General features: G+C 36.0%; 3 protein-coding genes across 3 annotated transcripts in view; 1 reads left to right on the forward strand and 2 right to left on the reverse strand.

The window, feature by feature from the left end:
- Positions 1-480, reverse strand: part of LOC107690511 (uncharacterized) — a 6,426-nt gene extending 5,946 nt beyond the window's left edge. The window contains exon 1 of the mRNA XM_016488871.1: positions 218-480. Within this exon, the coding sequence (XP_016344357.1) occupies positions 218-263 (46 nt within the window). The 5' untranslated portion in view covers positions 264-480. The remainder of the gene's footprint in view (positions 1-217) is intronic.
- Positions 1-22,852, reverse strand: part of LOC107690500 (uncharacterized) — a 300,658-nt gene that overhangs the window by 36,956 nt on the left and 240,850 nt on the right. The gene's annotated exons all lie outside the window — the stretch shown is intronic.
- LOC107690504 (SLAM family member 5-like) overlaps positions 2,761-22,852 on the forward strand; it is a 38,317-nt gene continuing 18,225 nt past the window's right edge. The window contains exon 1 of the mRNA XM_016488860.1: positions 2,761-3,019. Coding sequence (XP_016344346.1) covers positions 2,761-3,019 — 259 coding nt within the window. The remainder of the gene's footprint in view (positions 3,020-22,852) is intronic.

Genomic DNA, 22,852 nt, shown 5'->3' on the forward strand with positions numbered 1-22,852 from the left:
GCAAAAAAAAAAAAAAAAGTTTTAAAAGTTAGTCATCTATTTTTTTTTTCAAGACTGAAAATCATGTTACTTAAATTCCCTAAATGACACGAAATTATTCAAAACAGCGACGAGAAAAACAGAAGACAACGGGTTAAGAGAAAGACCGAGTTGATGTGAAATTAAACCGATCGTGCAAAACAGAAAAGGTTGAAAATTCAAGTATAGACTAACTTACCTTCAGCGACAAAAACAAACAGAGTGAGCAAGACAAAGACTTCCATTGTTTTCTTCTTCACCAAGTCAATCAAATAAATTGAATTAAGACAAAATGTCTACTATTCTAACCGTGATGTCCTTCTTTTCAACGATTAGAAAGTAGGCTAGTTGCTTTTAACTTGTTTTTGTAATTAAGTGTAAAGATAGAAAAAAAAAAACACGTAAAGAAAAAGGAGAAGAAACAATAAAGGACATGTATTACGTATTGGTTGCGATGTTCCTTTACATGATTGTGATATAACCTAGGTGTGTGTGTGTGCTTTTATTTCCGAAGGCGGGGCAAAGCGTTGTATAATGTCAACTCATAACAATTACAAAAAAATTATAACATGAAGTATGATATCCACAATGCAATTTTGTCATAATTATAAGTGACTATTTTCGACTTGTTAGCCCTGCTGAAAAACATCTTAAACCAGCCTCAGCTTGTTTGCTGGATTTAGCTAGTGTGCAGCAAAGGGGTCTGTTTGCTGCTTTAAAGGAGTTCATCTAGTTAATCAGGGAGACCAGCCTAAACCAGTGAAGACCATTTTTTAGTGATGTTACGTATGAAACAAAGAGAAAAGTGCGTATATTGAGTATGCAGCGCAATTTAAGTTTCGTATTGCATCGTTTCTCCAAAAATCACGTGATCAATGGCAAAGTTTCGTTTCGTTTTGTTTCCTTTCGTTTCGTTCAAACTGGCCTGTGTGAATGCTACCAGAAATAGTAAAGGGGATTTAAAACATAACAACGGAAGTGCTGTCTGATTCACGGGAAGCTCGCCGAAAGAAAACTGTTGTAATGGACTGAATCACTATGCAATTCATGGAGTAGCCTAACTTTATCCTGTGAATGTGGGTGATGCTTTTACGCCCGTGCGTAATTTGTCCGAAGCAACTTTTAACACAAGCAAGTTGCACATTTTCAATTAGTATATATTTTTTTATGTAGTTGCTATATAGCATATCAGTGCAGCTTCATGAGAAAATTAAAACATGTTCACAACTGATTTGTAAATAGGTCCGAATGTGTAAAATCCTGAAAACATAAGAATTATAAAATAAGCAACATTTTCAGCCCACCACTGTGGTTGCATTCGAACACAGACAAGATTTTTGTTTATAACCACACTCAAATGAAACAGGCCAAGAAAAAAAAAAAACAGCGCAAGGTTTATTTATTTATTTTTTTTTAATTTTTTTTTGTTATTTTTTTTCTAGCGAAGAGAGTGAACGCGAATCACCTAATGCGACACCACAGCTCTGTTTGTCAAAGTGAAACATTCTGTGGCCACATTTATTTACAGAGAAATGTAGTTTGACCAGATGGCTGGAAAACCTGTGCGTATTACTGGATGCGAGTTTATGCGTGTGTCAGTAGTTTGTGGGTAAAAAGTATCTTAATTTCCTTTCTTTTAAATATGAATCTCACAATCTGACTTCCTTTTTACAAAAAAAAACTTTACTGATGTTTGAGAAATAGTCCAAAAAGAGTCAAAGGTACACAATATTATTCTTACTTATGACCCATAGACACTAACATAGACTATTCCACACAGGTTGAGCATTATAAGTAAAGTTATACATTTATTCCATGACACTAATACTTCTTGTTCTGGTCTGTGTAATATATAGGTATACACGCAGAGAGACACTGGCTCCAAAAAAATAATGACAGGCTGAAATAATAAACTGCAATAATTATTTAACATCTGCCTGTGTTGGAGAATGTTTTATGCCACTATGCAGTGAGTCTTAATAAATGCTATATTAGCTGTAATTTAAGTGAAACCCTAGTGTGTGGTCAGTGAAGGGTGGTCGAATCCTGTTGGGGGAGGATCCACACACACACACACACACACACACACACACACTTATATCACACTTCTGTCTAAACAGCCTGCTTCTAGAGATTTTCATTATAATGTTGGCATGCTCAAAGAAAATGGTTCATGTTGTCCTTTTGTTCTGCTTGTGCTTGTTGCAATTGGAAGGTAAGTTGGAAATGTATGTTTTATGCTTTTTAATTTAATGTTTTTGCTGATTTAGTTCAAGCTTTGCTTTATATTATAATAAGATAGATTTGCATTTGCTATCCATTAAAAAAGATATTCTAAAATCGAACAGGGATATTATTGGATTTAGGTCTATCATCACAGGAAATCAAATTAAGGACAAGTTTAGTCAGCCTGTTCATATGAGCTCACCAACTCCATAAAAATGGATTCATGTGAATATCCCATTAAATATGTAAAGTAATGAGAGTTTTACATTCTCAAAATAACTTCTTTGCCCATAAATTGTTTTATTGTTGATTATTTGTGTGGAATCAGAATCTCTTATTGCAAAGGACACGTGTTTTTATATAAATATACAAACTACTTCACCGCCACGAATTTGTTTACCTTTTAATCTCTGACAAATCTTCCTTTTTATTTCTGGTAAAATTGGTGTTCCTGCAGTGCAGTCAGTGTCAGTGACGGTAGGAGATTCAGTCACTCTAAACTCTGGTTTCACTGAAATGGCGGATGATGATCTGATTCTGTGGAGGTTTGGATCTGAAAACACTTTAATAGCTGAAATCAATGTAATGGACTACAGCATGACTGTATACGATGATGTTCTTGATGGGAGATTCAGAGACAGACTGAAGCTGGACAATCAAACTGGATCTCTGACCATCACAAACACCACAACTCAACATACTGGACTCTATAAACTACAGACCGACAGTGTGAGCAAGAGTTTCAGTCTCACTGTCCATGGTGAGTTAAATATCAGTATATACAGCCTTTTAAGTCTTAAAAATGATAACATTTAAGATACACATTCATTTTTACTTCAGACCATGTAATAATAAAAAAAAAACTTAAATCACAAACACTCACTGAATGACATCACAGAATCTCACACCACAAGAAACAGCATGATTTACTCCAATGTTTCTAATATTTCTCAGCTCATCTGCCCATTCCTGTCATCAGCAGTAACTCTTCAAACTGTTCTTCATCATCATCATAGCCGCGCTGATGTGTTTATTTACTATGTGTATGATTGTGTTTTTAGCTGATTATAATGACTGGAGCTGGTTTCATTGATAAAAGACATGTTCAACATGTCTTGTCAATTCTTGAGCTATGCTCCTTCTTTTTCTTTATTTCTTTTTTTAAAATTCAACAAACATCTCTATCGTTTGGATTAATTATATACATATGTGCATATTTATAAGCCTAGCTATAGAACATCACCACCCTTTGCTGCCTTTCAGCTTGAAATGAAAACACATTCAATGTAATTTTATTGTAAACCACAGTAGAAATTGGAATAAACTAAAAACTTTGAAAATTAATTTAAATGTAAAGCAGCAAAATACTACTAACTCTGATGTTCACTTATCAGTTGAACACACTAATGACTGTTTCTCTGTATTGTTAAAGACTCAGCATCTAAAACAGTGCCGATCTCTGCTGCTGCTGCTGCTGCTGCTGCTGCTGCTGGATCTCTGCTGATTGTTGCTGCAGTCGGGATCTCTTGTATTTGCAGGAAATGTAAAAAAACTGATAAAGAAGGCAAGTGTTAAATCTATTAATAGCTAATAAATTTGTTAAATTATTAAGTGTTATAACAAATAATAGTTTAGTTCCTTTTAACCCTCAAGTTGTGTTGCGGCAATTTTGACCCAGAGAGGATTTCTTTTTCATGAAAATGCTAATTCAAGTTCTCACATTGGACTAAAACATACTGACTTTGCTCGCACATGATATAACAACTTTCCCAAACATTGGACAATTTTTGTACTTTTGGGGGACTTTTCCCAAACTTTTTCCACTTCCCCAGTCTAAAAAAAAAAAAACAGTGCCGGAAAAAAGACCAGCCTACAAAAAACTGTGTTATAAATTTCTAGTTTTGCTATATTATTACCAAATATTGTATTCAATATTTTTATCAACAAACTTTTTTTTCTCCAGTTATCACTGGTTTTATGTTTCTTTTTGGTAATGATTGATCATAGGCCTTATTGAGCTGAGCTTATGGACCTCAGGTTTTAAGAGAACATTGCCAAAATTATCCAAAAATAACACTTTTTTTCACCCAAAATCTGAGGCGCATAAACTCAGATCAATGAGGCTAAATTAGTTAAAATACTTTCAATAGCAATTATGATTATATATATATATATATATATATATATATATAGAGAGACATTGCCAAAATTATTCAAAAATAACACTTTTCTTCACCTAAAAACTGAGGCGCATAAACTCAGATCAATGAGGTTAAAGTACTTTCAATAGCAATTATGATTTTATATATATATATAGTGACAACGGGCAGCACTATTTAATCATCTTCTTACAGATGCTTCATTAAAACACACTGAAAAACACAGAAATGCTATGTTGTTTTAATCAGTTATTGTTGTTGAAACAGTTGAGACTAATGAAGACGAGATCACTTACATTGAGCCTACGTTCTACAAAAGAAAACCACAGAAACTGGTAAGATAGTTCATTACTAATTTATGTTGGGTATCTGTGTATTATTTCAACAGTTTGTGCGCTTTTGTATGACAGAAACAAAAGCGTGAAACAGCACCATATTAAATATGTTTAAAAGTCACAAGATCAGTTCAGCGAGTGAAACAATGACTCATATGTCATAATACTCACAACCCTTCTACCGTGTACCTAAAGCGTAACAGATCTGCATTAGTTCATATTTCCAGTGCTCACTCATGAAGTATTTCCTATGACATCAAAAGTCCAAATCTTCAGAGTTTCACATACTGTACATGCTTCTGTGACTCTTACAATGCTTTTAGAAACAAACAAAAATTATGTCACGGACATACATAAGATTGAATGAATTCTTCATTATTTAATTGAAATTGCTATCTTGTGTTTTTTACAGGATGTTAAAGAGGAGGATCGTGTGGAATATGCACCTATCGCCAAGAGAAGATGATCAAACACGTACCAGACCCGCTTTGGTTGCTGCGACAACCTCAGAGTCGGTAGTTTCATCTGAGCTGTTTAAAACTTGTTTATTGAGCTTTGGGATTGTTGAAGTGCGATATTCAGTGGTGGACTAATGAAATTCTCTCTTAAAGAATGTGCCATGTAATATAAGGACTTTTAACACATTATTTAAATCTTGTGGACCACTGCAACATTTTCCTTTTTGACTCTTATAGCCTCTTAAATAATGTTTTGCTTTTAAACAAATCCCCAAAACAACAAGAAACATTTTGCATCCTCATTCCATAAATAGAGGCTAATTTATTTACATCTGTGCAGATCTGCTAGTGGACAAATAGGTTCCATTTGAACTTCTTGCTAGATGTTTGTGGTCGACATTTGACACAGACACTGCTAAGGCGTCATTAGCGTGTGGTTGAAGGACTTTTTTTCCCCATTTTTTGTAAGTCATTGTAAGCCCTCTTTTGAGGCATGCGCACGAAACCCCCGTCCCCCGTTATAAAAAAAACAAAAAACAAGTGGGCTCCCCCAAAGTCCACAGTATAGTTCGAACACTGGGCCTATGGATAAATTCTCACAATGGATTTACTCAAAATCGTTCTGCATGTTTCAACATGCCTAAAGACAAAAGAAAATACAAAACATCACAAATTAACTGGTTAAATATTCAACTCAACGCTTTCAGTAAATCAAAACATATATGTCAGTAAAAAATCATGTTTTCGTCAGCAGTAACTGCTTTATTTCTCGGGAAAAGGACAAAGTTGAACTCAACTTTTTTTGTTACCTCTGGAGGTGGAATATCAGAATATGTTATTATTTATTCAGCCAGAAGTCCACATCCATGAAGCTGTGATCCGATTGGTCGTCACTGATCTAATGGGCGTGGCTACTGCGGCCGCTGTTCTTCTGGTCAATGACGTCAGATCCGCTAGAGGTTAAAAGAAAATAGAACAGATATGTGACCCTGGACCACAAAACCAGTCATAAGGGTCAATAAAAAAAGAGATTTATACATCATAAGCTTTCCATTGATGTATGGTTTGTTAGGATAGGACAATATTTTGCCGAGATACGACTATTTGAAAATCTGGAATCTGAGGGAGCAAAAAAAATCAAAATATTGAGAAAATCATCTTTAAAGTTGTCCAAATGAAGTCTTTAGCAATGCATATTACAAATCAAAAATTAAGTTTTGATATATTTACGGTAGGAAATTTACAAAATATCTTCATGGAATATGATCTTTACTTAATATCCTAATGATTTTTGGCATAAAAGAAAAATCTATAATTTTGACCCATACGATGCTTATTGTTGGCTATTGCTACAAATATACCCCAGCGACTTAAGACTGGTTTTGTGGTCCAGGGTTACATATAGATATAAATATTCTGACATATATTGGAGTGTTAATCGTAAAGGTGAAAATATATGTGGTTTAATTGTTTAGTGATGTTAAAACGAAGCTTTGCAATGCTCTCCTTTGAACTCGACTGGAAAAGGTTCATTACCCCCAGTCTGGTGTATTAAGGGCCATCTGGTGGCCAAAACGATGAATATTCTTTAATGTTTCATTTTATTGTTTAATACTATGCATTGTACATTTCTTTGTCAATTACACTGTTTTCAGTTTTTATTAATTTATGTTATACTGCTATTTTTATAATTGTATGCAGCAATGTAAATACAAACGTAATATTTGTTACACCAATAAATCACAATAGAATTGAACTGAACACTGAATATTTACCTACCGAGCTGATATACATCTATGAATCATTCACAGGCTATAACTGCAGGGTGTCAGAATAAAATAAACAGAATCAGAATTTAGAATGAGATTTTAATGGTGGTTGAATATAAACACATTTACAGCATTAAACTAAAGTAGAATCAAAAAACCAAGTAGACGAGGCAATCTAAATGCAATAGTTTCAGTCCAACAGCTTCAGTAGAGTGACTCTTTTATCTGGGAATAACAAATGCAAATCCAGCATATTTCTCAATATAAAAAAGAAAGCATGAACTAAATCAGTAAAAACATTGCTATAAATTCATTTGTAACGTACCAACCTTTGCCAAAACACAAGCTGACCAGAAGTACAGCATAAACCATTGTCATTGAGCACTGCAACATTATAATATTATAATGAAAATCTCTGAAGTGTGTTATTAATCCAGCATGCGTGTGGATCCTCCCCATCAGTGACCACACACTAGCTGTCATCACAATATACAGCATTTATTATGATTTGCTATAAAGTGACATACAATATTATATGACACAGGTGAAATTAAAATGATTGTAAGTTTGCACTGTAGCATCTTTTCTTTTATTATTTCTAATGAAGTCTTCTATTTGAGGCAGTGTCTCTATATACACACCAGAACAGGAAGTATTAGTGTCATGAGATAAATACATAACACTCAGCCTGAGTGAAATAGAGTCTGTAAAGCTGTTTTCATGAAAAAGAAGTCCGATTGTGAGGTTTGTATCAACAGGAGAGGAAATAAAAGACACTCTTTACCAACAAACAACTGACAAATGCTTCTGGCATCCAATAATACACACAGGTTTTTTACTCTTCATATCAAACATTTCTTGAAAATAAAAGAGACCACAGAAGTTTCACTTCAACACAGCTATTGCATTCACTGAATCATGTTCATTCTCTGTGCTAGAAAAACAAAAACAAAAGCATGAGCTGTGGTTTTCTATTGGTCTGTTTAAACAGAATGTGGTTCACTGCAGCGGGGTATTGAACATGTTTGGGTGAGCTCTAGTTCGACACATTCAGGCTTGTTTCCACATCTGTTGTGAACATGCTTTGTTTTTCTCACTGAAACTGCATGCTGCATTTACAGTACATACTTTATATAGTGTTCATATATTTTATTAATTCTCCTGGTGCTACACACCACAGTGCACCAGTTTCCAATTGGCGATCGATAGCATAAAGGCTTCAGATCATCTACCTAAAAGTTAATCTAACATATAGTGAATGCATTCATGTAGGAAATGCATGAACTGAAAATGTGCACCTTGAATGCAATGTAATGTTTTTGGAGTGTGTCTAATGCATAGGTATAAATGCATCTTCACCCACATTCACAAGCAACATTTATTATTATTATTATTATTATTAATATATTCAGTTCATTTTCAGAATGACTGCACAGGGGCATGTCTAGAGGGGTTGCACAGGGTGAATTGTTTTGGTCTGTATTGTAAACTACACACATGCACACACCATACGTTCTTATCTAGTTACTAATTAGAAACATTCATTTTTAAACGTTTTAAACATTTTTGTATATTGTAGAGGAAAACGGCCAAGTATCGTTAAAGGGATAGTTCCCAAAAAAATGAGAATTCTGTCATTAATTACTCTCCCTCATGTCATTCCAAACCCGTAAGGCCTCTGTTCATCTTCGGAACACAAATTAAGTTATTTTTGATGAAATCCGAGAGCTTTCTGACCCTGCATAGACAGCAACACAACAGACACGTTAAAGACCCAGAAAGGTAGTCGGGTCATCGTTAAAATAGATTGACATGCCATTTGTCATCGAATGGACTACTGAAGTGACACTTGAGTGATCAAGGATATTCTGATTTACAAAAATCGATTCGCTTGATTCCTCCATTCTCCTTTGCTCGCATTCTTGGAAGAAGGAGCTAAGTCAACAGGAAAGGAAGCAAGGCAAGTGTGTTCCATGGGTGACAAAGCTGCCTGTGGATTTAAAATGTTGATAAATTAATGAGCAGCACATTTCAAAGCAAATTCAGAGCATTTGAATGAATCTTTAGTTATACAAAAATGTATAATATAACAAAGCACAGAAGAACCACAGATCAAACATGAATGTTATTCACTTGAATGCATGTGATGCTTGTGCAGCTCAGTTTGTGATTCAAAGTGAAACTCTTACTGACATCTTTACAGAGTTGTGGTTTGATCTGTTTGCTGGACAAACAGCTTCTGCATTCTGCAAAAAAAATAAAAAATTGTGATAGTGATATGCAACATCGGGCCTGCTACTACGTGTGAGAATAAGATGGGAGAATTACAACCAATGCACGCAAGAAGAGCATGTGCAATGGATGGGTGGTGGTCAAATATTATTGGTTGAGGAATCACGAGCAACACTATATCAGAGTTTAACACTGTCCTATAGTTCACAAGCTGTCTGTCACAGAAGTGTTCACATATTTAAAGTGCTGTAATCTGAAAATGGTTCACATGTTTGTTTTTTTCTGCTTGTGGCATCTGGTTGTTAAGTTACAATCATAATCATTTAAGACATCACTTCTTGCTCTTGCTTTTTTATTTTAAAATATTGTTTTTGTAAAGTCCTAATTTTGTTATAACAATGTTGTTATGAACTGCTTGTTTACACTGATTACTGTTAATAGTGTGGTTTTTTTGGTGAACTGTATTAAAAACTAGACCAAAATTCCCAAATTCACCAAAAATAGTGTGACCTTTGATCTTCATTTGTATGCAACGGAAGAATTCCTGCCGCTGTTTTGACTCCACATTTTTTAAGCTCTTTGTGAGATCCCAGCACACACCCTAAATTTGTGAATCTGTTTTGTTAGGTGTGTTTGGTGATACAGATGAAGTGACATCAGTGTCATTGACGGAGGGAGATTCAGTCACTCTAAACATTAAAGTTACTGAAATAATGTATGATCATCTGATTCTGTGGAGGTTTGGAACTAAAAACACTTTAATAGTTCAAATCAATGTAATGGCCGACTGTGTTACTATATATGATGATGCTAATGGGAAATTCAGAGACAGACTGAAGGTGAATCATCAAACCGGATCTCTGACCATCACAAACATCACAAAAAAAAACATGCTGGACTCTATAAACTACAGAGCAACAGTGTGAGCAAGAGTTTCAGTCTTGCTGTGTATGATGAGTTAAGTATTTCCTATAGGCTACCTGATTTAACCTGCTATGGCTCTTAACATTTTGATTATATTCTTTCTTGTAGAAACATACAGTCCTATGGATGACACTATGGAAGCCCATTTATGAGATAAAAAGTAGAAATGATATAATGAGTAAAAAAAGTAATGATATTTACCCATTATAATTATATAATGAGTAAAAAGTAAAATCTGACTCCAGCTGACCTGTATTGCAACTCTGCAGCTCCTTTTCAGGAGCAGATACTTTGGTTTAGAATTGTAGCCTAGTGCTCATTGTTCAACTGAACTAAATGTTTGTTTGTTTATTTCTATCCACATTTTTTTCCCGTAAGAGTGGGCCACATCCACATTTGTAAATTCTATGGGTCTAGCATCCGGTCCAGCTATTTTTAGCTATACAAAACAGTTCGTTTTCTGCTTGATATTGACAATGGTGTGTCTTACCATATTATTTTAATGTATTATTTTAATTATGAACACAGGTTTGTAGTGCAAACAGTTTTACTGTTTAGTGCACGTTGTTATTCTTCTCATTATTTCCCTATAGCGGCTAACAAACCGGAAGTCTCGGCCATAGGCTTACTTCTGCGTTGAAGAAAAAGGTGAATAAAAATCCATAAATATTGTGACATTTCTTAGTTTTAATAGTTTTAATCTACTAAGATAAAAATATGTGAGTGCACCTACCAGTGCTTTCCTCTGAACTGTATCGAAGATTGTCAGTACAGTTGTGGCCATCAAGTGAATATTCTTCAATATTTCATTTGAATCTGTATTGGCATTCATTTTATACTTTGTCAATTACACTGTTTTTCCCCATAGAATAAAAACTGGGAATCATACACTAAACAACTAAGGATCATACACTATCAGACTTTAATGTTGTTCTGATCACATCAAACTCACACAGAAACGTGTGCCTTGTTGCTAGAAAACGCTTGACAAATGAAAACAATATGCATTCTAAAATCGGCTCAAAATATCACACTTCTGATCGCCTCCAACTGGACAGATTCATAGTCTTAGGATAAAAAACTGGAGTCTGTGACCATCATACATGACCCAATTTTCTATGAAATCTGTCAAATCAAATCTACAGACTGGCTTTGACTTTCAGTATCTAGCGTCAGCTTCTCCAGACTGTAGACTGGGGCAAAAATCTGAGCAAACGTCATGTAGTTTATTCCAGACTTTAGTGACGATAGAAAATTGAACGGAAACATAGGAACATCAACTAAAACATGATGAAACATAACATAACCCTGACATTGTGTCGTATCAGACTGTACAAAGGTAGAGAGAGGGGGCTTTGGCAATGGTCCAGCGTGGCATCTTATGCACGGTAGTCCTAGGCAATGCTGCCGGCTTCAGGGATAGAGGCGAAGAAAAGGGTCTGACAGAACAGGGTGACACCAGAGGGAATGAGGACTGAGGCAGATCTGGAGGGAAGGAAGAGAACAATGAAGCCAAAAGGGGTGGAGCCCAAGGGACGAAGGAGCCTAGTGGAGCCTTAAAGGGGTCATGAACTGAGAAATCAAAATTGCCTTGATCTTTTGACATTTACAGGGTCATTGTATTATAAAAACATACTGTAAGTTTCAGAACTCAAAACTTTCTTGTTAGTCTAAAAACAGCTTATATTGAACCAGTCTGCTAAAACGACAGCTTGTGGAATGTAGGACTCTATGATGTAATAGTGTGGATAAGCACCGCCTCCGCAGAAGATGATCAATGCCTGCTTCTACATCACTGCCTGTTTAGCCCCGCCCACTGATTCGCACATATAGTGTAAATAACGAGAGAGGCAGAAACCAAATGATAAAGATGCTCCGAAGACAACAAGAAGCTGTACAGTGCCAAGCTATGGTAAAAACAGTCTTTGCATTGCCTTCCTTCTGATCCTAACGTTAGGAATGAGTGGATGAACTTTATTTTTAATGAAGATCCAGATCGCGTCACTAAGAACTTGGTCCTTTGTTTACTTAATTTTACCGCGGATTCGTTTACCAACAAGCCACAATTAAATGTGGGATTTTTAGACAGATTGAAACTAAAAGATGACGCTGTGCTGACTAAATTGGATCTGATGTCACACCACACAAGTGTGAGTAACTGTTTTTATTATGTGTTCACTATTGCGTTGTCTGTTATTACAGATTGTTTAAAAATTTACCAAGTATTTATGCGTTTTTAATCTAAATCACAGCAGCGTCCATCTATGAGGAATGTACGCTGTCAAACATACACAACTGTAAGCCAATCATAGCAGTGGGCATTTACTTCCGAGTCATAAAATAGGCTATTACTTCGAAATTATGATGTTTTTGATGTAAAAATCTTGATAGCATTATAATTGGACCTCAGAGAACAGTACAAAATAATTAATAAAGGCAGTTCATGACCCCTTTATTGATGGCGGACCATGATGAAGCTGAGGGAGAGTTGAGCCAAAGCAGAGGCCTAAAGGTCTTAGGTGAAATAATGGGCCTGGAGGCCTGAGGTAAAGCCAGGGGATCCACTTCACAGCGTCAAGAGGTGGAGCTGAAGAACTGGAAGGAGACATCGGCAGGGATGGAGCCAAGGAGCTGTGAGGTATCCGTGAAACAGGTAAGTCTTGAGAGTGTAATGGAACCAGCAGTGATGGTCTCAATGGGGTGGACAGGACATTGGGTGGGAACGGGTGGTCCAAGAGGTAGTGTGTAGTGTGCAGGGAAGGGACATGTTCAGGGGTGAGGTCACGAATGGGAGCTGGCTCTGAGGTGAAAGTAATGAGCCAGTCAGTGAAATTGTCAGTAAAATTTGTTTTCTACAAAGACATACTAGAGCAGTAAAGTATCTCACCTCATAGACTTACTACAGAAGCTCTTGGTTGTTTCTCTCCATGTCTGCTTTGAAAAAAAAGGCAAAAAAAAACAAACACTAATTGATGTGTAATAAGGAATACTAAATAAATAAATGTAAAATAACAAAAATAAATAAATAAATGCAAAAATTAATCTACAAAGAAATGTTTTTCTACATTTTTTTGTCCATATGGTAATGAGGATGGAGCAATCAAGCTCAGAGTTCTGGCTTTAGCAAGGAAGAAGCTTTGAGGCCTTTGAGTAGTGCTAATCAATGAATGAATGGCTTAGAAGTGAGCAATATGGCCAAAATCATGGTTTAAGCTATTTAATAACATTTTAACTGTATGTACAGTATATAGGGTGAACATACACACTCTTGTCCAGGATAAAAAGTCCAGTTGGGATTTTTGTTATTTGGCTGAACATGAACAGAAACCGCAACTTCAATAGATCAGATCTGATAACACATTTGACACAGGAAGGGTGTGAAACCATCACAGTGTATTAATCACAGTTAATGTAACTGAACCGGATGTGACTGATAAGAGCTTGTGTTTATTGTTGATGAAACTCATGTAGCAGCAGGTCTGTCATTGACAATGAAATCTGAGCTTGTTTGAGCAAGACGCACACAAATAAACAGGAATTCTCCAACTTTTGAGCAAATAGTTACTGTTTTGTACACTTCATATAAATTCAAAATCAATGCGTTTTGTTTTATTAGAATAATTGTAACGTGACAGTCGGGTGAGGGTCACATGCAGATATCTAATTCGAAGAAAATCATTGGTTCATGTTTTTGAACAGCATATTAACAGTTAATCTGTGCATCTCTACTGTGTAGATGTAGAAATATGTAAATAAAACAATATAAATGTAGAAATAAATAAATGTTGACAAATACAAAAAAAAAATAAGTACATGTGGAAATAAACAAGTAGAAATAATGAAAAAGTAAGTGTGGACAAATGCAATGATACATATATAAGGAAATAAAAATACAAATGTGTTATTTTTTATTTACGTATTTATTACATTTCTTTGTAAATTTCTTTATGCATTTGTTTATTTTTGTTGTTTTATATTTCTTTAAATATTTCTTTATTTATTATTTTGGCAGCTCCTGCGCCGATGGTAAATCACACCAGCAGCCACAGCCACAGCCACCAGCACAACAACACCAACAACGCCAGCACTTATTCCTGCTACAGCAGCTGAAGACAGACCTGAACCCAAGACAGATAAACACAGACAGTTGTGAGTGTCTCAAAAACACATATCAGTTCTACAGTAAATAATCATCTCTGTAAAACAAACAGAACACTAATACCATACCAAGCGACGAGGGCCGTTTCTAGGCATAGGCGAGCTAGGCGGTCGCCTAGGGCGCCTTTCGACAAAAGGTGGGATCGAACCTGTGTCGATCGCGTCAAAAAGCTAAGGGCAAGCACTTATCCATCTGTGCCACTGGAACCGATGTTTTATGGCCACTTTTAACTAAATGTAAATAGACACCCCGTATTTTTTATTCTATAGTAAGGGCAATTCATACAATACATTTAAACTGAGCTACTTTAATACCATCTCCGAACTTTCTACCACGACTCTGCTGTTCTTCGGCTGGTTCTTCCTGTATACGTTGATTGACAGACTGACTTGTTATTATGTTTTTTAGACTTGCATTTGCGTTTGTAATTTGTTATTTTGTTTTCAGAATTGTGATCTGCTTTGCACTTACAAGGCGCATCTCAAACAAGCCTATTCACTCCCAACAGCGCTTAATAGGAGCAGCGTCAGAGGGCAGAGCGTCACGTTATTTAAAGGGAAAGTTAACGCGTTAACGAGTAGTAAATAATTAAGTAGCTGCATCGGTTACGTTTATGCCACTGATAAAGCTTTTATATGTAGTTTGGGGTAACAAAGGGGTTTTATAGGTTTGACTGAAATATGAATGCAATAACTGACACTTTAAATCAATGTTTCAAGAAACAAAACAAAAAAATTGAACAAAAAACAGATAAAGACAAAAAAGTAGCCATTGATAATATCTAAACAATATGTAGTAGTATAGTATATAGTATCCAAATCAAAATGTAATAAAATTAATTTATGTGTAAATTATATGCAATGTCTTAGCCACTAGGGCTTGTTACATAGGGCTATACAGGCATCTAGTGGCAACACAATGATATTACAGATACTAAATTGTGCAAAATGTTTATCTTAACAGTCAATTTACAAATAATGCATTCAGATTTGTGGAACTCAATGCACTGAATCTCCACAAATTAGTGTCATTACTATGACAACCAATTTGAATGTGACAAGCAACTGGTGTCTGAAAAGAATTATATATGGCCCTGGGTGTGAGGCTTTATTAACATGTACACCTACCCCAACCCTAAACCTACCCTTACAGTAGGATAAATACAGGGTTGGTAGCATAATCTCATAGGTAGCATTATTTGTCAGAACACCGGCAGTTATAGGGTTAATGCTGGACAGACGAGCGAGTTAGTTAGGCTGGTGTGCCTTTGATACAGCTGTTCTGCGTTCTGATTAAAAGTTAAAGGGGTCATATGATGCGATTTCAATTTGTCCTTTCTTTTTGGAGTGTTACAAGCTCTTGGTGCATAAAGAAGATCTGTAAAGTTGCAAAGACTAAAGTCTCAAATTGTTCAAGCAAAGAAAGAAGGCATAACTTTTATTCTCGCTGTTGTTTTGTTGTTGCCGCCGCCACCTTGTCGTGAAGGCGCTGTGTGTTTTGTAGTGAAAGCGAAACTACTTTGTTTGGACTTCCAAAAGAGGACGATATCTGCTTCGTCATGCCTGGAGCAAATCTTCCCACATAGTGACGTAGACATGTGGGGGCGTGTTAGAACGAGCCGTTTTAGGGGGGCGTGGCAGAGTCTTAACTTTGATAAAGAATATCTCTTTGGTTTTGAGACTTTAGTCTTTGCAACTTCAGGGATCTTATCTATGCACAATCAGCTTGTAACACTCCAAAGAGAAAGGAAAGCTTGAAATCGCATCATATAACCCCTTTAATGTTTTTGTCTCGTCGCTCCAGCCGGGACAGGGCATCACAGTATGTTAAGGGGCGTAACATTTCCGTCACATGCTTGAGGTATTCGGCCAATCACAATGCACTGGATAGCTGGCCAATCAGAGCACACCTCGCTTTTCAGACCGATGAGCTTTGTAAAAATCGACGCGTTTCAGAAAGGCGGGGCATAGAGGAGAAACAATAATGTACAGTATGTGGAAAATAATGTGTTTTTTTAACCTTAAACTGCATAAACACATTTCATTACACCAAATACACAAAATAATGTTATTTTTAACAACATCATATGACCCCTTTAAGAAGGAGTGTCTTTTGTCTGTCGTTCTTCAAATGTAGACATATTTTGGTTTACAAACTGTATTGTTTCATCAGTTAGTCATGTTAGCACTCGGCTAACGTATCCACCATTATTGTTTTAAGTGTTCACAGTTTAGCAGCTAAACTTTAGCTGTGGGCACTATTCGCTTGCATAAGTGTTTTTGTATTTTATGTCATTATTATAAGAACGGATTGGAGCAGTATATTATTGTTTTATGTAAAGGTGCTTTGTCAATGGTAGCACTCGCTAACTTGCTCAAGCACTCCTCTCTGTGACAATCACAACAGGCTTGGCCAGCTGACCAATCAGAGCAGTGTAGGCTTATGGAAGGGAGGGGTTTGCTCCGAACTTGCTTGGAACGAATCGTTTTGAAATCATTGGCAAATGACTCTAATATTAAATGTATATTCTGAGAAAATTACAATGTTTTCTGACCTTAGATGCATTAAAACCTGTTGTAGTGGACTCCAACACAATATTAGGACAGCAGCTAAACAGCATCAGCACTGTGAGCTCAACTCTTATGGATGTTCTATTGCATGCATTTCAGTGCATATGTCATATATATTTGTGCATTTACAAACAAGTAGTGATTACAGCATGCTTTCACAGACCCTTACAGCCCTGATAAATATCAATTCTTCATAAGGGTGGAAAATTAATTTGTGACCTTAAAAGTAGCATGGTTTCGAAGCAAATATTGAGCACATAGAAGGCCTCAGAGTGTCTTTTTTCCCATTCAAATCATAGTTATTTTCTTTCTTTTATATATATATATATATATATATATATTGCATCTTATCCTTAGAGGTCATAATAAAGAAAATATCTTGAGTCACCACCACAGAGCTTATTTTAAGCATTAAATAAATAAATAAATAATCATCCCATGCAGCACTCTGTGTTGGCCTCTAAACTGGATCATAAAAGGTTAATTTCCAGAATCTGGTGTATTGAGGCCATCTGGTGGCCAAACAATGAATACATGTTGATTTTTTTTATACAATATCAATATAATATTTGTATTCTTTAATGCCATCTATTTTACATATTGTTTAATAAAAATGACACTGGTTTTAATTTGTCTCAGTTTGTTATGTTGCCGTTTTCATTTTGTTTTATAAATATATGCAGGAAGCAACCCTACAAAAACACAAATAAAATTGTCACACTTACAGGTGCATCTAAATAAATTAGAATGTCGTGGAAAAGTTCATTTATTTCAGTAATTCAATTCAAATTGTGAAACTCGTGTATTAAATAAATTCAATGCACACAGACTGAAGTAGTTTAAGTCTTTGGTTCTTTTCATTGTGATGATTTTGGCTTACATTTAACAAAAACCCACCAATTCACTATCTCAACAAATTAGAATACTTCATAAGACCAATACAAAAAACATTTTTAGTGAATTGTTGGCCTTCTGGAAAGTATGTTCATTTACTGTACATGTACTCAATACTTGGTAGGGGCTCCTTTTGCTTTAATTACTGCCTCAATTCGGCGTGGCATGGAGGTGATCAGTTTGTGGCACTGCTGAGGTGGTATGGAAGCCCAGGTTTCTTTGACAGTGGCCTTCAGCTCATCTGCATTTTTTGATGCTTGGATACAGCACTCTGTGAACAGCCAGCTTCTTTGGCAATGAATGTTTGTGGCTTACCCTCCTTGTGAAGGGTGTCAATGATTGTCTTCTGGACAACTGTCAGATCAGCAGTCTTCCCCGTGATTGTGTAGCCTAGTGAACCAATCTGAGAGACCAGTTTGAAGGCTCAGGAAACCTTTGCAGGTGTTTTGAGTTGATTAGCTGATTGGCATGTCACCATATTCTAATTTGTTGAGATAGTGAATTGGTGGGTTTTTGTTAAATGTGAGCCAAAATCATCACAATGAAAAGAACCAAAGACTTAAACTACTTCAGTCTGTGTGCATTGAATTTATTTAATACACGAGTTTCACAATTTGAGTTGAATTACTGAAATAAATGAACTTTTCCACGACATTCTAATTTATTGAGATGCACCTGTATATATCACTGTAGAATTGAACTGAAAACTGAATATTACCTATCAAACTGATAAACATTTATGAATTATCCTATATTTGAAAAGGTGTCATAAGAATAAACTATGGATTCAGAATTAGCCTGAATTGACAGCTGAATAAAACCACATTTACACCATTTACAGAGATTTTATTTAAAAACCACAGATGGTCTAAATGTACACATACAAAAGTTCATTATGGGGCAATGAAATGCATGCTTTCACTGATGATGAATACTGACTAAAAACATCAGCACAACCATATATCTCAACCCTTCACTTAAATACGCATAATTTAGCAAGAAGAAAAAAAGAACTCATGCATTTTAACAAAATGAATGAGAGACATAACAAGGTACAAAGGCACTTTCTACAACATTCACCTTCCATTCCAAGCTTCTTCTACAAGCACATGACTAATGACACAACCACAAACCATAAAAATACTTGGTAACACTTTACAATAAGGAACATGTCATATTCTCGTCTTTAATCTTGTATTTATTAGAAAGCAGATCAAGTATTTCCTTCCTTGTCCACTCCCACCACATTCCATTTTCTTTACTCCACGTTCTGTTAGTCTTTTCTTTTCATGTCTGTTATCATATCCTTCCTCTCCATTTCATATTTCCTGCAAATATCAAGTACATGTTCTGTGGTCTATGGCATTTGGCCAGTGTCCACAGAATCCATTTGGATGTTTCCCTATTAAGTGTTTATTGTTTCAAATATTTTTGTTGTTGTTGTTTTTGTTTTGAGCATCATAATTCTTTATACTTTTCCGAAGATTGATTGGCTATTTTATCATTCTAATATTTTATATTCATTTCCTATAATGCCTGTATGTGCTGGGATCCAAATAAATACAACCTCATTGCCTTGTTTTTTGTTCTTGAGTGGATAACTGTTATTTCATAAAATAGCTCCTGATGATTATTGGCCATATCTAACTTGAGACTACACAAAACAGAGTGAGATATCTAATAATAGCCACTTCTCCGATCTGTGAGTCAAAGTGAAACTTCAATTGACCTCATACAGAAATGTGGTTTGATCTGTTGGGTGAAAAAAAGAAAAACAGCTTCTGCATTTCTATATTCAAACATGTGGTTTGTGTGAGTGTGATCTGCTGCTGGTGTAGCTGGCTCGACTCTCACGGCCCAACTACCCATCTGTGTTGTGTTGTGTGGTGAAGTGTGGAATAAACACTGGAGTCAGCTGTCTTTCTTTTATCTTGTGTGGAACAATCGCTTTGCCTGCTCCTGCTAAACATGCACACATGACGCCAGTTACGTCACAACTGCGACGCACGCAGAATTCATAAAGAAATATATATTTTTTTTAATTCCTTTCTTCGCATATATTAGTTTTCAACAGAAAAACATGAGGATTTTGAGTGAATTTACAATAAAAACACGTTATAATCAGCACCTGTTACAAAGGCATAATGAGAAAACACATTTAGTGAACCTCCTAAAACCCTTTTACACGTTCAAGAGCAAAATATTAAATAAGCAATAACATATTAGCAATTTATTGTTGCAAAAAAATATATAGAACTGAATATGTATAACCAATGCAGGCAATGCATTTACAATGTGTAGTGAGTGGGTGGTGCACAAATATTATTGGTGGAGGAATCACACGCAACACTATATGACAGTTTAACACTGTCCTGTGAGTTCACAATCTGTCACACATACATGTTCACACACTTGAAGTGCTGTTATCTGAAAATGGTTCACATGTTTGTTTTGTTCTGCTTGTGTCGTCTGGTTGGTAAGCTATGATCATTTTCATTGTAAGACATCACTTCTTGCTTTAGTTTTAATTTAATAGATTGTATTTACATTGATTTAACAGAGCCATAAAGTACTTTTTAATCAGCCAGAGAATTTCCAAATTAAAATGTCACAATAATTGCATGACAAATTATTGTGGAAAAATAGGGCAGGTACAATAACAGCGAATCTGTTTTATTTCAAATAATTCATGACTTTGTCACCTTATAAACAATGACGATTAAAGTATTACTGATTGATCTGAAGAGGGACTGATGTTGCGCAGCCTATATATCTATGCCTGTTTTACATGTGTAAGCAGAGTGTATGCAGGGGTGGACTTAACCAATAAGCGAGGTAAGCTGCTGCAAAGGGCCCCGAGGAATCAGGGGGCCCCATCTGATACTGGCGAAACGTACTTGCAGCGTTGAGCAATGTAGCCAATCACAGACATATCTGTTGATTTCTTGAACGCAATGACCAGACGTGTTTAAGTTAGAATCCACTCACCTCTCAAAATGCCGAGTTTTTGTCAAGTGCTGGGTTCTGCAAGCTCGGGAATCCTCTCATTATAACAAAGTGTAAATTTGATGTAAATAAGAGATTCATTGTCCAGTGTAGAGAGCGTATTAACAGAACGTCGTGAAACCCCCTGATGGTTGTCCAACTTGTCAAAAAAGAAAAAAAAAAGATTAAACCAGATTAACCACGCAGTGTATAAATAATGTAATGATATATACTTAAAATAATGGTGTTAGGAAAACGATACAAACGCAAACAGGGCAAAAATGCGTTTAAAGTTTTATCACTTCTAGCCACAACCTTCAGCTCCAGAGCGCGAACTCTAAACGCACTTCCAATACACAAATTTGAGAACAAAGTTCTTCAGTGATTGTGCCACAATTACTGAAGAACTTTGTTGTGGAACTCCAGTAAGTAGGCTGTCAAGTAAAGTAAAGGCTGTCAAGTAATGATGATAACCGATGCATTTTTTTATGAGTCTGCTATGTTAGCGATTATGTTGGATAAGTCACAGACTACAACTAACAAGATGATAAGCCTGTGTGAACTGATATTAGGCTGATATTGTAGATCATCCACCCTTGTGTTTGGGTTTTGCTCAAATGATGTTAAGTGGCAGCAGGGGCGATTCTAGGATTGTAATTTTAGGGGGGCTCAGCCCCAGTGAGGGTATAATAACAATAATAAATAAAATACAAAAATGTTTGATTAATAGGGGTCGTATACTAAACTTATTGCAGTATTCCACTGTATTGCATAGATAGGTATAACATTTGAGTACTGAATAAGCCAAATTCAGTCTGGGGTGAACGCAGTGAAAACTTAGGCTACAGTAGATAGGGAACCGATTATTGCTCCCCCATGATATTTTGTAAACTGGATTTATGACAAAGAACTGCACAGATGCAGATATTATAACAATCTATCAATAAACACACACCTTGTCCGCTGTTTCTCGCTCTGCGCCGCCGCGGTCTGCGCGGATTGAAAAAAAAGGCGCTGAAAGCCGGGGAGGAAAAAGCTATAACTGAAAGCTGAAAGCTATAGCCCCCCTAAAAATGGCCTAGCGACGCCCATGAGTGGCAGATCAGTGGGCTTGCTGCAATTGAATAGAGACGTCCTCTGTCCCAGACGAAGCCTAATATATTATGCGGAGGACGCAAGATAATTTAATAGGCTACTAATTATCAGAGGTGGAAAGAGTACTAAAATATTCTGCTCAAGTAAAAGTACCATTACATTAATGAAATTTTACTTAAGTACAAGTAAAAGTACCAGTCTAAAAAATCTACTCAAGTAAAAGTAAAAAGTAGCTCATTTAAAATGTACTCAGACAAAAACATTTAGGGAGGTATGTGAGATTTTAATCCAGGCCATCCCACCAAGTAGGCAGAAAAAGTTATATTCTGGCGACCGACAAAACAAGCTAAGAACCGTTTATGAAATTTGTAATTGCTTTTGAAGGATAAGAAAATCAAGACTTCACATTGGTCATTTCAGTAGCATGAAAAACAAAACGAATATTATTATAAATTATACAAAGAAAGCGAAGCGAAGGACACGAAAGTGGTCCATGACTTCAGTCTAATGTGAGCTATGCGCTTTTGCAAAAACTCCCATAATCACTGATCGCCATGGCCGGACTTACCATTGGGCTTGACTGGGCTGCAGCCCAGGGGCCCCGCCTTAACCCGTTTACATTTGTTCAGTTATGTGCCAGTCAGAAATGATTAGTCGCATTTCAACAGCGCACACGGGCCAGCCGGGGCTAACAACGTCCAGCTTCCAATTACGACATTCGAAGCCATAATAAAACAACATAAACTGGAATTTATGATTTTTTTTTTTTCACATAGAAAAAGGACACACGTATTAAATAATGTCTGCGCTGCGCCGAATCGCCGATTAATTTGTGATCACATGGCTACTTTAAACGGTTCCATTAAGCCTTTAGCCCAAAAGAGCGCACATTTACAAAGATAATGATAAATTCTCACATGTTCACGCCTCACTTCTTTACAGAGGATGATTCTATATTATATTAATGTTCCACTAAATTAATCTGAAGAGTTTTGAGCGCTCTCTCCCGTCCAAAGACTATAGAATAC

The sequence above is a fragment of the Sinocyclocheilus anshuiensis genome, unplaced genomic scaffold (assembly GCF_001515605.1).
Source record: "Sinocyclocheilus anshuiensis isolate Anshui unplaced genomic scaffold, SAMN03320099.WGS_v1.1 scaffold1985, whole genome shotgun sequence".
In the NCBI taxonomy this organism is placed as follows: domain Eukaryota; kingdom Metazoa; phylum Chordata; class Actinopteri; order Cypriniformes; family Cyprinidae; genus Sinocyclocheilus; species Sinocyclocheilus anshuiensis.